Source organism: Elephas maximus, chromosome 22 (assembly GCF_024166365.1).
Source record: "Elephas maximus indicus isolate mEleMax1 chromosome 22, mEleMax1 primary haplotype, whole genome shotgun sequence".
NCBI lineage: Eukaryota > Metazoa > Chordata > Mammalia > Proboscidea > Elephantidae > Elephas > Elephas maximus.
Genome location: NC_064840.1, coordinates 7,366,749 through 7,383,469, shown reverse-complemented (window position 1 = coordinate 7,383,469; position 16,721 = coordinate 7,366,749). Strand labels below are relative to the sequence as shown.

Sequence of the window (16,721 nt, the reverse complement as noted above, 5' to 3'; positions counted from 1 at the left end):
TTTTTACAATGTTGAGTCTTCCTGTCCGTGTACATGGTGTTTTTTTCCATTTATGTAGATTTCGTTTCGTTTCTTGCAATAGTGTTTTGCAGTTTTCTTTGTACAGGTCTTTTACATCCCTGGTTAGATTCATTCCCAAGTATTTTTATCATTTTAGAGGCTATCATAAATGATATTGTTCTTCTGATTTCCTTTTTGCAGTTCTCTTTGTTGGTGTATAGGAATCCAACTGATTTTTGTATGTTGAGCTTGTATCTTGCTACTTTGCTGAATCATTCTATTAGTTCCAGTAGTTTTCTTGTGGAATCTTTGGGGTTCAGTATGTATAGGGTCATGTCATCTGTGAATAGGGATAGTTTTACTTCTTCCTTCCCAATTTGGATGCCCTTTAATTCTTTTTCTTGCCTATTGCGCTAGCTAGAACTTCCAGCATAATGTTAAATAGGAGTAGTGATAAAGGGCATCCTTGTCTTGTTCTTGTTCTCAGGGGCAATGCTTTCAGCCTCTCTCCATTGAGAATGATGTTGGCTGTCGGTTTTGTATTTAAAAAAAAAAAACCCAAACTCATTGCTGTCGAGTCAATTTTGACTCACAGCGACCCTGTAAGCCGCGGTAGAACTGCCACATAAGGTTTCCAAGGAGCGGCCGGTGGATTCAAACCACTGACTTTTTGATTAGCAGCCAAGCTCTTTAACTACTGCGCCACCAGGGCCCCTGGTTTTGTATAAACCAAAAAACCAAATCCAGTGCCGTCAAGTTGATTCCGACTCACAGCAACCCTATAGGACAGAGTAGAACTGCCCTGTAGAGTTTCCAAGGAGCCCCAGCCTGATTCGAACTGCCAGCCCTTTGGTTAGCAGCCCTAGCACTTAAGCAGTACGCCACCAGGGTTTCCTGGTTTTGTATAAAAAATGACCTTTATTATGTTGAGGGATTTCCCTTCTATTCCTGCATTTTATTGAGAGTTTTTACAAGAATGGATGTTGGACTTTATCAGATGCATTTTCTACAGTGATTAAGATGACCATGTGATTCTTTTATTTATGTGGTGGATTACGTTGATTGATTTTCTAATGTTGAACCATCCTTGTGTACCTAGTATGATTCCCACTTGGTCGTGGTGTATTTTTTTTTTTTTTTTATATGATGCTGAATTCTGTTGGCTATGATTTTTGTTGAGAATTTTTACATCTATGTTCATGAAAAATATTGGTCTCTGATTTTCTTTTTTAATGGTGTCTTTGCCTGGCTTTGGTTACCAGGGTTATGCTGGCTTCATAGAATGAATTCTGGTATATTCCTTCCTTTTCTATGCTCTAAAATAGTTTGAGTAGTACTTGTGTGAGCTCTCCTCTGAATGTTTGCCGATGCTTCTTGAATGAACAGGAAGCTGACAACTCCCCTTCTTTGACGCCATCTGCTTGTTGAGGCCTGAGGGGCCCACAGCACCCACTCCAGAGAGACTGAGGCATTTAGTTCAGGCAGGATGGCTTTCTCCTGCTAAAATAAGCACACTCCTCAAACTGCAATAAGTTCTCTTGCCTGGGAGTGACTCAGCCCCCTGGCTTGCAGGGTGGACAGGTTTGGGGAGTGACGTCGCCAGGACCTGGGGGATGAAACCATCCAGGCTGGCTCCCTGTGACTCAGGAGGGCCAGCCGGCCGGAAGAGGTCTGAGTCCTCTCATTCCATTCCTCCTGTGGCACCCTCTAAGCCCAGGGGAAAGGTTAGGGTTGTGAATGGAATCCCGGTGAGAGGCAGGATCCCTCCCCTGGGCTCCCACGCATAGCCCGAGTCCTGTATTTGCGTCTGTCAGTGGCCTTTGTGGTCAAAAAAGCATTTGAATGAGACCTCTCTGTCCTTCAAACACCTCTTTGGAAATGCAAAAGACAAATAGCTCCCTACTTTGCCCCTGTCCGGTGCCTGGCTCTTTGGAAAAAGTTTTTGGCCCTGTAATGTGCCGCTGTTGAACATTATGATAGCAGCGCAGGGAGGCTCATGTCTGATTAACCTCAGTGTTAATTTTAAAAATAGAAATTGTCCTTAGAGCTGCGGTGCCTTGGGGTACTAGTGAACTGTAGGGGTTAAACCCTGAGCTCTAGAGAGAGACACTCAGTGCCTTGATTTTATCCAGTGCTCATGTTTGAAAGACCTTTAGTTCATTCAAGTGTTCACTCCTTCACTCACTCAATAAAGATTTATTGACCACCAGGTGTTAGTTGGGCACTGGAGATGGAGCCGGGAGCAGGGCAGACAGGAGTACCCATGTCCTGTACTTAAAACTGGGGGAGAGGGTGTGGCAGTGAAGGTGGAATATAAGCGGTAGACAAACCAGATAGTTTCAGATAAGGGGTGCTCTGCGTGTATGTAAACAGATGCTGTACCGTGTATCCTCTGAGAGGGAGGGGTGTTGGGGACATTCTAGCACAGATCTGGGTGACCAGAAACAGTCAGCTGCTGGTGGGGACCAGCCTGCCACATTTGAGGAACGGAAGGATGGCACCAGTGGCTAAGACACAGCGAAACATGCTAACATTCTAGAAACATCTTAGACAAGCTTTGTGCGTGCTTATATTCTGGAAACATCTCAGATGGGCTTTGTGCTTTAAGTGAAAGTTTACAAATCTGTCATACAAGAATTTATATACACCCTTTGAGATCACACTTCTTATATTTAAAAATAAAGATCACACATCTTTATTTAAAGTATTGATATTTTGTTCATCATGGGGAATTTTTTTTTGGTTTCTGATTTTTATATTTCATTAAAATAATATTTATCTTGAAAGAATTTATATACAACTTGCTGTATACTCCTGGAAACCCTAGTGGCTTAGTGGTTAAGTACTACGGCTGCTAACCAAGAGGCTGGCAGTTCGAATCTGCCAGGCGCTCTTAGGAAACTCTATGGGGCAGTTCTACTCTGTCCTATAGGGTCACTATCAGTCAGAATCGACTCGATGGCAGTGGGTTTGGTTTTTCGTTTATATACTCCTAGTTGCTCCCCTCCTGAGACAGCACACTCCTTTTCTCCACCCTGTATTCCCCATGTCCGTTCAGCCAGCTCCTGTCCCCCTCTGCCTTCTCATCTCCCCTCCACACAGGAGCTGCCCACATAGTCTCCTGTGTTTGCTTGAGCCAAGAAGCTCACTGCTCATCATTTTCTGTCCCATAGTCCAGTCCAATCCCTGTCTGAAGAGTTGGCTCTGGAAACGGTTCCAGTCTTGGGCTGACAGAAGGTCTGGAGACCATGACCTCCCAGGTCCTTCTAGTCTCAGTCAGACCATTAAGTCTGGTCTTTTTACGAGAATTTGAGGTCTGCATCCCACCGCTCTCCTGTTCCACCAGGGATTCTGTGTTCTGTTCCCTGTCAGGGCTGTCATCGGTTGTAGCCAGGCACCATCTAGTTCTTCTGGTCTGAGGCTGATGTAGTCTCTGATTCATGTGGCCCTTTTTGTCCCTTGGGCTCATACTTACCTTGTGTCTTTGGTGTTCTTCGTTCTCCTTTGCTCCAGGTGGGTTGAGACCAATTCATGCATCTTAGATGGCTGCTTGCTAGCATATAAGACCCCAAACGCCACTCTCCAAAGTGGGATGCAGAATGTTTCCGTAATAGATTTTATTATGCCAATTGACTTAGATGTCCCCTGAAACCATGGTCCCCAGACCCCTGCCCCTGCTACTCTGGACTTCGAAGCGTTCAGTTTATTCAGGAAACGTCTTTGCTTTTGGTTTAGTCCAGCTGTGCTGACCTCTCCGGTACTGTGTGCTGTCTTGCCCTTCACCTGAAATAGTTCTTGTCTACTATCTCATTAGTGAATACCCCCTCTCTCCCTCCCTCCCTCCCTATTCTCGTAACGATCAAAGAATATTTTCTTCTCTGTTTAAACTATTTCTTGAGTTTTAACAATAGTGGTCTCATACAATATTTGTCCTTTTGCAACTGACTACTTTCACCCAGCTTAATGTCTTCCAGATTCTCCATATTATGAAATGTATCACGGATTCATCATTGTTCTTTATCGATGTGTAGTATTCCGTTGTGTGAATATACCATATTTATCCATTCATACGTTAATGGGCACCTTGGTTGCGTCCATCTTTTTGCTATTGTAAACAGTGGTGCAGTGAACATGGGTGTACATATATCTGTTCGTGTAAAGGCTCTTAATTCTCTAGGATATATTCCAAGGAGTGGGATTGCTGGATTGCATGGTAGTTCTATTTCTAGCTTTTTAATGAAGCGCCAAATCAATTTCCAAAGTGGTTTACCATTTTACATTCCCACCAGCAGTGTATAAGTGTTCCAGTCTCTCCACAACCTCTCCAACATTTATTATTTTGTGGTTTTTGAATTAATGCCAGCCTTGTTGGAGTGAGATGGAACGTCATTGTAGTTTTGATTTGCATTTCTCTAATGGCTAATGATCGTGAGCATTTCCTCATGTATCTTAGCTACCTGAATGCCTTCTTTGGTGAAGTGCCTGTTCCTATCCTTTGCCCATTTTTTAATTGGGTTATTTGTCTTTTTGTAGTTGAGTTTTTGTAGTATCCTGTAGATTTTAGAGATCAGACGCTGATAGGAAATGTCATAGCTAAAAACTTTTTCCTAGTCTGTAGGTAATCTTTTTACTCTGTTGGTGAAGTCTTTGGATGAGCATAGGTGTTTGATTTTTAGGGGCTCCCAGTTATCTAGTTTCTCTTCTGCATTGTTAGTAATGTTGTATACCGTTTATGCCATGCATTCGGGCTCCTAGCGTTGTCTCTATTTTTTCTTCCATGATCTTAACAGGTTGGGTTTTGGTGTCCTCTGCTGCGCAGAATTCCAATGGACTTCATGGTGTGGGTCACACAGAGCACTGGGGACAGCAACCTCTTGGATCACTTAGCCCTGACCCCTTCCAAGGGCTATGGGCTTCTAGAGCGGTGTTGGCAATCTTTAGTCCCGATGAGATGCTCTCCTCTGTGATCCTATCCCCTTCCCGCCACCCCTCTGGCTCTTCCAAGCTGTCTGTGGCCCCTCCGCCTGGGGTTGCAGTGTGCTGCTGTAGTCTTTGTCAAGCATCCAAGTTTATAAGGGCAGGGGGTCACTCTGGCATGGTCATCTGGCTTGGCGTGTCTACCTCTCAGGGTCCATTTCTTTCTTTCTTTTGCAATCCTGTGTGTGTCAGTAAAACTGTGCCCCTTAGATTTTGTATGTGCGTGTGTGATTTAGGTGAAAGTTTACAGAGCATATGAGTTTCTCATTCAGCAATTTATACGCAATTGTTTTGTGACATTGGTTGCAATCTCTGTGATGTGTCAACACTCTCCCCTTCTCCACCCTGGGTTGGCTGTTTCCATTTGTCTGGTTTTCCAGTCCCTTCCTGCCTTCTTGTCTTTGCTTTTGGGGAGGTGTTGCCCATTTGGTCTAATTTACGTTCCTCACGCGTGTTATTGTTTGATTTATAAGACAGGCTTGGTTTCTGTCTACATCAGTCCAGCCCCAGGGCCTTTTGGAAGGGCCGCCTCCTTTCCCAAATGTCTTCCCTGGAGTCTGGTCTGGGACTAAGGCAGCAGGCAGCTGTGGGCCTAGGAGCCAATGGGCTCTGTCCTCCTGGCCCCGGGAGGGGCAGGGTTGTCCCCTTGGGCTGTACCCTAGGGTTTAGGGTCTCTGCCCCCAGATTGGGTTTGTATGAGGCAGCACTCTTGGACAAAGGGGCAGATGTGTCCAAGCGTGGTTCTGACTCCTGAGAGGGGCCTCCTGGGGAGATGAAGGGACAGGGGCCTCAAAGGGTCTTCCTGGAGGCCCCGCCGTGGCCGCAGGACAGAGGATGTGGGAGGGACCTGAGTCAGATACCCTTGGAACCAATGTTTTATTCCCCGCAGGTTTGAACAAATCCCGGATCCAGGACCTGTGTCAGATTTGGAGGAGGGCCAGGTCCTCTTTGAGCCCTGTCGGCCACTTGGGGCTGGGTTCCTGTTGTAGGAGTGAGAGGCTGTTTGTGTTGATGCTTCTCTCCCCCACCCTCCCCCACCGCCCCTGGCGAGAGAGGGGCTGGAACTGGATCAGAGTGGGTTTGGGGCCCACAGAGTGTGGAGGGTGACATGGAGAATGACGCTCGATTCCTGCCAGCTTCTCCATAGCCCAGGGCCCTGGGGCATTTGCTCTCCTGCCCTGTGCCCTCAGTTTCCTCATTGGCATTAACTGTGGAGGGATGTGAGGATTGCATAAATACGCACAGAGTGCTTAGAATCCAGCTTGGCATGGAGCAAGTGCTCAATTACCATTCTTTATTACAGTGATCTCGGGCAGGTGATTGAGCCCCTTAAACCCTGGATGTCTTCGTTTGCCTGCCTCCCGGGCGATTTACGAGGATTTATGACAGGTACCAGTAAAGCCTGTAGCACAGTGCCTGGCACTTGGCTGAGCTCAGAGTGATTTTACTGTTAGGCTGTGGAGACCAGCCTGTTGTCCTGACAAGCTTTGCGACCCAGGCACGCTAGAGCATCCCCACTGCTCCCACCCGATGGAGGCATCTGATGGGGACACCTGAGCTTTTGTACCCCCACCTGCTGCCTTCTGCAGGTCAGTGCACTGGCTCTGTCCTGCTCTCGGCGGGACAAGGGGCAGATGTGGAGAATTTGCAATGCTGTGGCCCTGGGCTGCGGTGTGTACTTTCACGTTTCCAGTATGGAAGGTGCTCCTTCAAAATGGGCAGAACCCCATTAACACCCTGGGTTGGCATGAGGGTGACAGGCTTGTGTGGAGAGCCCCCAGGGCCCAGACCAGTGAGGGCTCCTTCTAGACTGTAAAGCCAAGAAGCAGGGCTGTGTTCAGCACAAGAAACAAAGTTAAACATGAAGTTTTATTCTGTTGTTGTTGTTAGTTGCCTTCAAGTCAATTCTGACTCATGGCGACCCTATGTTTCACAGAGTAGAACTGCTCCTTAGGGTTTTCTTGGCTGTAATCTTGACGGAAACACATCGCCAGGCCTTTCTTCCACAGTGTTGCTGGGTGACCATAGGACTCAACAGTTCCATTCCTAGATAAATACACTCCTCACTTGTTGACGTGGTTAGGTTTCAAAGACCAGGTTATTATGCAAAATCAATGCTATGTGAAAATAGAGGATGGCCACATCAGATCACAAAATTGAGGATGACTGCATCATTACATAACTGCCAAATTACATCATCACTTAACTGCCAAACCACTGAGAATCATGGACCAGCAAGCTGACACATAACCATCGAAGCCAGCCTTACTCTTGCCTCACACCTTGGCATTTGTTATTGCCACACATACGTTGTTAACATGCAAAATAGTCAGACAGTAGATTTTTCTACTATTGTCATAATTGGGAAATGTGAGATAATAAGATAGTCCATAAGCAAGGAGTAGGCGTACCCAAAAGAACCGAAAGCAGGGATTCAGATAAATACTTGTACACACATTTACAGAAGCACTATTTACAATAACCAAAAAGTGGAGACAACCTAAATGTCCACCAACGGATGAAAAGATAAAGGAAATGTGGTCTATCCATGCAACGGGATATTACTCAGCCATAAAGACAAACGAAGTCCTGATTCTTGCTGTGACATGGGTGAAGCTTAAAAGTATGACACTGAGTGAAAAAGCCAGCCACAGAAGGTGCCTGTATGATTGACGTACTATGGACATTCGTGGACATTTATACAGGATATCTAGAATAGGTGGATCCATAGAGACAAGTTGGATTGGTGGTTTCTAGGGGTTAAGGGGGGCAGCTGTCACCAAGAACTGCCTGCCCCTCCCTGGGGACAAGACTTGGCAGAGACGCCTGGCAGGAAGAGTGAGGCCTGTGCTGTGGCCACAGACCCCCACTGTGTGAGTTCTGTGCCTCCTTGTACGCCCCTGGGCTGGGGAGGCCCCAGTCCACACATCTGCCTTCCCTGCATACAACGGAGCTGTGTTCCTGCTGCCTGGCTGAAATGAACCCTGTTCTCTGTGCGCCAGGGCGGGTGGCATGGGGAGGGCAGTGCCCAGAGCTGGCCTCGTGTGCCTGTGTCCCAGCTCAGTGCTCAGCTGCCCCACTCTGTGCCAGTTTTCTGGGACCCCTGTGTGCCAGCATGGTGGGCCGCCGCAGTGGGCAGGGGGCAAAGCTCCCTCCCCCAGGTCACTGACTCCCCGCTGGGAGAGACTGCACGTACACACACGTACAGTATGTCACACATCAGTGACGGCGAGCCCTGGGGAAGTGAATCAAGGAGGCCCTTGGCAGGGCGCCTCCCAGGGATGGGGATGTGGGGTGTGTCTTTGGGGGCCAATGCCTGGTTGGGGACATTCAGTGCACACTGAGTCAGCGATGAAGGGACAGGCCAGGGAAGACAGATGGATGTGTGGTGTCCCTCAGGTTCAGACAGATGGCCATACCCATTTTTATGGGGTGCTCTCTGGTTCTGCTTCTGGTATCGGGGGTGGGGGAAGGCCTCTGGAGGGAGTGGACTTGGTCCTTGGCCCTGCTGTGGTCTCCTCCAGGGTCAGGCGAGAAAGCACTGTGTGACCAGGGCTACACCTTTGTGTCCGCATTTGCCCCCTCTGGCTGGTCTGGGTGGAGCTGCAGTTCCGCCCCCCCCCCACCCCCCCGCACACACACCTGGAATCTTCCTGACCAGGTGGCCTTCGTAGGGAGAGCCAGCCTAGGTGTCAGGGCAACGCGTCTTCCATGTTCTGGCTGCCGTGGAGTCAACTCCAATTCATGGCGGCCCTGTGTGTGTCAGAGCACAACAGTGCTCCTTAGAGTGATGAAAACATACACACCGAAACATTTGCCAGTATAACTTCCACACTTACAACTCAGTGACATCAACTGCATTTTTCCTGTTCTGCTACCATTCTCGCTATCCTGTTCTAGAATATTCCACGAACATTAACATCAACTCCCTGCCTCTCAACCAAAAACTCCCCCTTCCCACTCCATCCCACCCCTGGTAACCATTAGTAATCCTTGGTTTTATATATTTGCTTTTTTCATGTAAGTGAGAGAAGACATAAGACAGCGTTTTCCTTTTGAGACTGACCTCTTTCACTCAGCGCAATGTTTTCAAGGTTCATCCATGTTGTGGCATGCATCAAAGTTCATTTCTCGTTAACGTTGAGTAAGATTCCGTTGTTTGTATATACCACATTTTATTTATCCATTCATCTGTTGATGGACAGTTCGGTTGTTTCCACCTTTTGACTCTTGTGAAAAGTACTGCAGTGAACACTGGTGTACCAGTTTCTGTTTGTGTTCCTGTCTTTACTTCTTCTGGGTACATGTCTAGGATTGGGTCATATGGTAGTTCTGTGCTCAACTTTTTGAGGAACCGCCAGACTGTTTTCCACAGTGACTGTACCATTTTACATTCCACCAACAATATGAGGGTTCCAGTTTCTCCACAACCTTGGCAACACTTGTTTGCTATTTTTTTGATCACTGCCATTCTAACAATGGTGAGGTGATATCTCATTGTGGTTTTGATTTGCATCTCCCTAATGGTTTATGGGAAACCCTGGTGGCCTAGTGGTTAAATGCTATGCTGCTAACCAGAGGTCTACTAACCAGAAGGTTGGCAGTTCAAATCCACCACCCGCTCCTTGGAAACCCTTTTTGAAAATCAGTTGACAATAGATGTATGCATTTATTTATGGACTTTCAATTCTATTCTGTTAGTCTGTATGTCTATAATATCAATACCAAAAAAAAAAAAAAAAATACCAGGCTGTTTTAATTATTGTAGTTTGTAGTCTGTTTTGAAATCAGGACGTGTGAGTCCTCCTACTTTATTCCTCTTAAGGATTGCTTTAGGTATTTGGGCTCCCTTGCCCTTCCATATAAATTCTGAGGATTGGCTTTTCCATTTCTGAAAAGAAGGCTATTAGCATTTTGGTGGGGATTGTGTTGCAACTGTAGGTGGCATTGTGTAGTGTTATGGATTGAATTGTGTCCCACAAAAATATGTGTTATAAATCCTAACCTCTGTGCCTGTGTTTATCATCCCATTTGGGAATGGATTGTCTTATTATGTTAATGAGACAGGATTAGTTTTGACTGTGTCTTAATCTCTTTTGTGGTATAAAAGACATTAAACAAGCAAAACAGAGAAGCAGAGATGGTGGAAGGGAGATGCCAAACCACATGAAGATCACCCAGGAGCAGAAGCTCAGAGATAAGGACCTTCCTTTAGAGCCAACAGAGAGAGAAAGCCTTCCCCTAGAGCCACCACCCTGAGTTTGGTCTTCCAGCCTCCTAACCAAGAGAAAATCCAATTTCTCCTTGTTAAAGCTGTCCACTTGTGGTATTTCTCTTGTAGCCGGGGTAGGTAACTAAGGCAGGTAGTGCTGACATCTTAACTATATTAAGCCTTCCAATCCATGGACACAGAGTGTCCCTTCATTTACTTAGGTCTTCTTTAATTCCTTTTAGTAATGTTCTATACTTTTTTGTGCCTTTCACTTCCTAGGTTAAATTTATTCCTAGATATTTTATCCTTTTAAATGCTGTTGTAAATGGAATTATTTCCTTAGTTTCTTTTTCAGATTGCTCACAGCTGATTTTTATGTGGCCCTTGCGTCCTGCCACTTTGCTGAATTCATTTATTAGTCCTAATCGCTTTTTTGTGGAGTCTTTGGGGTTTCCTATGTATAGGATCATGTCACCTGCACAAAGGGATAGATTTAGTCCTCCTTCCTGAGTTGGATACCCCCCTTTTTTTTCCTGCCCTAATTGTTCTGCTGGTTGCATTGTTCTGAAATGATGTTGAATAGCAGTGGTGAGAGTGGGCATCCCTGCCTTGTTCCTGATCCTAAAGGGAAAGCTATCTGTCTTTCTTTTTTGAATGTAACATTAGCTATAAGGTTTTCATAAATGCCCTTTGTTAGACTGAGGAACTTGTTGAGTGTTTTTTTTGAAAGAATGTTGAATTTTGTCAAATGCCTTTTTGGCTTTGAGATGATCAGGTGGTTTTTTTTCCTTATTCTAGTACTGTGCTGTGTTACATTGATTGGTTTTCCAGGATTCGACCACCCTTGCGTGTCTGGAATAAACCCCACTTGATCATGATGCTCCGTAGCATTTTCAATGGCTGATTTTTCTGGGGGGGTAGATTGCCAGGCCTTTCTTCTGAGGTGCCTCTGAGTGGACTCAAACCTCCAGCCTTTGGTTAGGAGCCAAGCGCGATGACCGTTTGCACCCCCCAGGGACTCAGGGACATGGCACTTCTGGTCTGTGAGCATCAGCTGTGTGCCTGGTGTTTTCAGCTCTTGCTGTAGGGACTGGAGCAGGGTGACTGTACGCCCCACCCCTGCAATACCACATCTGCTGTCCTCTCCCCAGCCCTGTGTGAAGGAGGCGCCTGGGCAGCTTATCATTGCTGAGGACACAGGTCTTGGAGTCAGACGGGCCTGGCTTTGCCAATTATTAGCTGTACAGACGAGATCCCTGACCTCTGTGCCTCAGTTTTTCTCATCAAGAAAATGGGATCATAACCACATCGCAGAATTGGTACCAGGAGGCTTGTTGCCTGTGCCTGGCACTTTATAGGCTCCCGGTAAATGGTAGTTGTTGGTCGTCCTCATCCCGTCATTATTATGGATGGAATTGTAACATGGGTGCAGCACAGACTCAGAAAGGAATTAGGCCATGCCGGTCGGTGGAGGTCCCTCAGACAGGAGAAGGGCCAGGGCAGCCTCCATCGCCAGCTTGTGGAGCCTTTGAAATAGGAGAGGCCAGGTTCTCTCAGGACTTTGAGTGATGAGCCCAGCCCCGCCCCCTCTGTCCACAGCCAGAGGCCCTGGAAGGAGGTGCGGACACCCTGGGCAAGTTTGGGGCCAGAGCTGGTGGCCAGGAAGGCCAGCTCCTGGATGGGGCTGTGGGCGAGAGGCTGCGCATCTCAATGAGCTGAGGCCACAATGGGCGCTGTGTGCAGAAGGAGGTCAGCCTGGCCCATGCTGGGTGGGAAGAAGGCCCTAGGTCTGCGCGGCTGATCTGAGGGGACCGTGAAGAACACTGAGGCCCACGTCTGTAGGGAGAGCCAGACCATAGGGGTTTCAGACCAGAAGGTGCATTCTAGAACCACTGCCCAACCAAAAAAAAAAAAAATCCGTTGCCTTCAAGCTGATTCTGACTCTTAATGACCCTATAGAACACAGCAGAACTGCCTATAGGGTTTCCAAGGAGTGGCTGGTGGATTTGAACTTTCAAACTTAGAGTTAGCAGCCGTAGCCCTTAACCACTGCGACACGAGGGCTCCAGGAACCACCACCCAGATTGTCCTGATTTCCCAGACCCTTGTGAGTGCTCAGTGGCTTTGTGGCACAGGGTGCGTGTCGGCAGTAGCTTCAGCTGCGCGTATTGAGGAGAAGAAACCTCTTCAGAGCTTTGCTTTGCTTAAAAACCAGTTGCCATCAAGTTGACTCCGTCTCAGGGCATTTCCGTGTGTGTCGGAGTAGAACTGTGCTCCATAGGGTTTTCAGTGTTGATTTTTTAGCACCAGGCCTTTCTTCCAAGGTACCTCTGAAACTTCCAACCTTTCAGTCAGCAGCTGAGCACATTAACTGTTGGCACCCACCCAGGAACTCTTGACTGTGCTTAGGCTGAGTGAATCCCTTTCCCCTCAACTCCACACTTGCCTTTCTGGTGGGAAGGGTCCTGTCTGCATGTTGTCAGTTACCCCGTGGGTCTCTCCTGGGAGAGGCTGCCTGGGTGGTCTCTGATCTCAGCCTCCTTTATCCCCTCACAGGCCATCAGTATCAGCAAAGCCATCAATAACCAGGAGGCCCCTGTGAAGGAGAAGCATGCCCGGCGTATCCTTCCCTGTGTCCTGGGGGAGGTGGGAGGGTGGGCAGGTGGAAGAGGAGTTGAGCCTAAGGGCAGAGTCAGCCTAGCCCTGGGGCAGTGTGGTGCTGTGGGTAGCTGCCAGGGCCAGCCACATCGTGGGTTTGTGAGACCCCTTCTCTGAGGCCAGGGCCAGGGAAAGATGTCCTCCCTCTGTGAGCCTTGCTTCGCCAAGCTTGCTGCCTATCAGGGAGCACCCAGTCGTCTTGGGCCCAGTTAAGCTCACAACCTTGCCCTTTTTCTGGTCCTGAGCCCCATGCCCCCAGGTAAAGGTCGTAGTCTCTGAAGGGGGCAGACCTGGAGGTGAGCCGTGCGGAGCCATGCCTGGCACTGGGGTCCCCCACGTGTGCCTCTGACCCGTGTGCTCAGCGGATCTGCTGAGTGCCCCCCTGCTTCCCTCATGCAAGTCTGCTCCTGCTCCGTGGACCTTGACCCCGCAGGCATCATCCTGGGCACGCACCATGAGAAGGGGGCCTTCACCTTCTGGTCCTACGCCATTGGCCTGCCACTTTCCAGCAACTCCATCCTCAGCTGGAAGTTCTGCCACGTGTTGCACAAGGTCCTCCGAGATGGGCACCCTAATGTGAGTGGATGGGGCACCTGGGGCAGAGCAGCGCTCCTGGAGTGGAGACGCTCTGTCCCCCGGGGGCAGTGTCCCAGAGCCATGCCTCCTGATCTCTCACGTCCCCCACATCCCTGCCTCCAGCTGGCATGGGGCTAGGTTCCTGACCCTTGTCCTTCTCCCCCCACCCACGCTGCAGGTTCTGCATGACTGCCAGCGGTACCGGAGCAACGTCCGCGAGATCGGGGACCTGTGGGTAAATGCCGGGAGCGGATGTTGGGGCCTCGACATCAGGCAGGGGCCAGTGGTCACGGATGTGCAGTCAGAGGACACTTGGAGAGTGGGGACGCTTGAGCCCTCTGCCTCCCCCGGAGCACAGGGAGGGGTCTTCTTCCTCTCAGGGCAGAAATCAGTGTGATGTGATTTGGGGTGAACGTGTGGGTGGGGGGCCCACCTCAGTCAATATGAGTCGCAGTGTTGCTAGAAGACCTGGCCCTGGAGTTCCAAACACAGCAGCACTGGACTCGGGCCCTGTGGACCTGTCGTCCCTGTGAGTGGGGTCTGCGAGGCGGTCAGCCCTGAGTGAGGAAGCAGACACCCTGGTGGTACCTCCCACGCCGCTGCTGTGGACTCGTTCACGGGTGGACATTGATGTTTTCAGCGGGCCTCCGGGTGGTCCTACACGCGGTGAAGTTTGCAAGTCCTGCGGAACCCATAGTCTTAGTTCCCTCCAGAACTTTCAGGACTTAGTGGGAAGGAGGAGGGCCTCCCTGGGTGGGAGCACTCCATCCTCTACCAGAGCACCGCTGGGGGTGGGACAGTGACCCAGCAGGCTCTGCACAGTGAAGGGCCACAGGCTGGGCTGGGGCACTGAGCACCAGACCGAACTGCCCTGGAAGTAAGGAGAATGGCGTTCACAGCGCCCTTTGCAGTCTTGAGGGCCGCCTGCACAGCTGAAGAGGACGTGGTGTTTGGAGGAGATGGGTGAGGTGTCAGAGAAGGCAGCTGGGAGGATGTGGCATGCTGTCGGAATGTGCCTCCCATCTGCCCACCAGCACGTCAATAAAATGTCCTGACTGGGGTTGGCCTGCTGCCCTGGGACAGAGCTCTCTTCTCACAAGAGCTTCTTTGGCAAGAATGACCAGGAGGGACACTAAGAAAGAATCAAAAGGAAATGGTAGAAATCAAAAGCACGTAACAGAACTGAAGAATGTAGACTGGACACAGCCGAGGAGAGACTCACTGAGCTGGAGCTCTGTCAGCAAGACACCCCCAAACTGAAAACCAAAGAGAAAACACAGGATCCAATACCCCAGAACTGTGGGACAATTGGGGAGTCCCTGGGTGGCATAAACGGTTAAACTGCTAGGCACTCAGAGGCACCTCGGAAGAGAGGCCTGGTGATCTGATCCCCAAAGGTCACAGCCTTGAAAACCCTGTGGAGCAGTTCTGCTCTGCATACACAGGGTCACTGTGAATCACAATCAACTCGACAGCAATGAATTTGGCTTTTTGGTTTTGTGGAACAATGATATAAGGAATATGGCAGAAATTTGGAATTATCAGACCAGGTGGCACAGCAGTTAAGAGCTCAGCTGTTAACCGGAAGGCTGGCAGTTCGAATCTACCAGCAGCTCCTTGGAAACCTCTTAGGGCAGTTCCACTCTGTCCTACACAGGGTCGCTATGAGTTGGAATCAACTCAATAGCAACGGGTTTAGTTTTTGGTATGGCTAATGCTAAGGGCTGTAGTGGAAAAAGTGGACAAGAACAGATGGGTGATGTGAGCAGAGAGGTGGAAACGCTAAGGAAGAACCAAAAGGAAGTACTAGAAATGAAAAACACTGTAAGAATGACAAGGAGCAAGATAAAAGAGCTAGACACGGTGCGAGTGTGGCGGCAGCCTTAGAGAAGGAAGAAAGCTAGAAGCAGCCAATGGATCTTTGCAAGAGTGAATGGGCAGGTGATGGAATGACACTCAGCTGCTTTTCTCACGTCTTCCTGCCTTGGTTTCCCTGTTTGTCCTAAAGCACTGGGCCCTCACCTGGGCCTCACCTGGGCTCTGTTCTCCACAGGGGCATCTGCACGACCGGTATGGACAGCTGGTGAATATCTACACCAAACTTCTGCTGACCAAAATCTCCTTCCACCTCAAGGTAGTCTCCTCGGGAGAGTCATGAGGCCAGGAGGAACCCACTGGGCTCCCAGAGACCCGGGCTCTTTCCTCTAGGGATGTAGCAGAGGGGCAGGATTGGTGCTGTCCATCAGCACCACTGGGGCCTGTCCCCTCATGCAGTCTTCACAAGGCGGGCGGGGCAGGGCAGCTAGAGCTGAGCTCTGTGCTGGTGGCCCGCAGACTTCGGGGGCAGATCTGCGCCCTGCCTGGCCCAGGCAGTCGTCTTCCTTGTGTCCTGTCCTGGGGCCACTCCAGCCACTCTTGTCAGCACAAGAGTGTCACCCTAGAGCAGATGGCTCCTAGATGCCTCCTAGAGCCAGGGCCAGCTCTCGAGGGGCGGCTGAGCAGGCAGGTATTCTCTCCATAGCACCCCCAGTTTCCTGCAGGTCTGGAGGTGACGGACGAGGTGCTGGAGAAGGCAGCGGGAACGGACGTCAACAACATGTGAGTTCTGTGGGCAGGACAGACCCAAACTGATTTCATTTCTCCGCTTCGTGTCCTGACCCCACTTCTTGGGGGCACTAGTCCCCCTGGCCGACCGGATGGTCTTAAGCAAGTTCCCTGGCATCCACACCCCGCCTTCCTTGTTTCCCTGTTCACTCAGGGTTTCACCCTGTGTGCTCAGGGTTTCATCCCATTCACACCGAGCAGGGCTGCTGGTGAGCAAGTGAGCCACAGCCTGAGAGGAGGCTGAGGCCTAGAAAAGCCTAGGGACGGGGCTTATTTGGAATTGGGCACTTTTGGTGGAGGAGGTGCTGCGCTCAGGGTTCTCGGGGGATGATAGGGCCTGCCACCCCTCACACTCACCCCTCCGGGCCTCCCTCCCTCCTCACCCAGCTTCCAGCTCACCGTGGAGATGTTTGACTACATGGACTGCGAGCTGAAGCTGTCCGAGTCAGGTGAGGCACCATGTGTCCAGATTGGGGCTACATTAGTGACATGCAGGCCCTGCCTGTACTATCACTTTAACGTTCTCAAATATACCTGCCCCTTGGGGTCCATACCCCGCCAGAATGCACAGAGTAGAGCAGCCTCCCATGGGTTTGCACAGAGGGTGTCTTGGCCATCCCATCAAGGGCACATCCTGCCGTTGGCCCCAAGACATGTGGGGCGTGGGTGAGTGGGGAGCTCCCATCTGGCGGCC

At 49.7% G+C, this 16,721-nt stretch overlaps 1 protein-coding gene across 1 annotated transcript in view; it reads left to right on the top strand.

Annotated features, from left to right (window-relative positions):
- The window catches only part of HIP1R (huntingtin interacting protein 1 related), a 41,668-nt gene that overhangs the window by 9,435 nt on the left and 15,512 nt on the right, over positions 1 to 16,721 (top strand). Inside the window, exons 2-7 of the mRNA XM_049865116.1 lie at positions 12,746 to 12,809; positions 13,281 to 13,423; positions 13,602 to 13,658; positions 15,477 to 15,557; positions 15,945 to 16,021; positions 16,415 to 16,476. Of these exons, the coding sequence (XP_049721073.1) occupies positions 12,746 to 12,809; positions 13,281 to 13,423; positions 13,602 to 13,658; positions 15,477 to 15,557; positions 15,945 to 16,021; positions 16,415 to 16,476 (484 nt within the window). The remainder of the gene's footprint in view (positions 1 to 12,745; positions 12,810 to 13,280; positions 13,424 to 13,601; positions 13,659 to 15,476; positions 15,558 to 15,944; positions 16,022 to 16,414; positions 16,477 to 16,721) is intronic.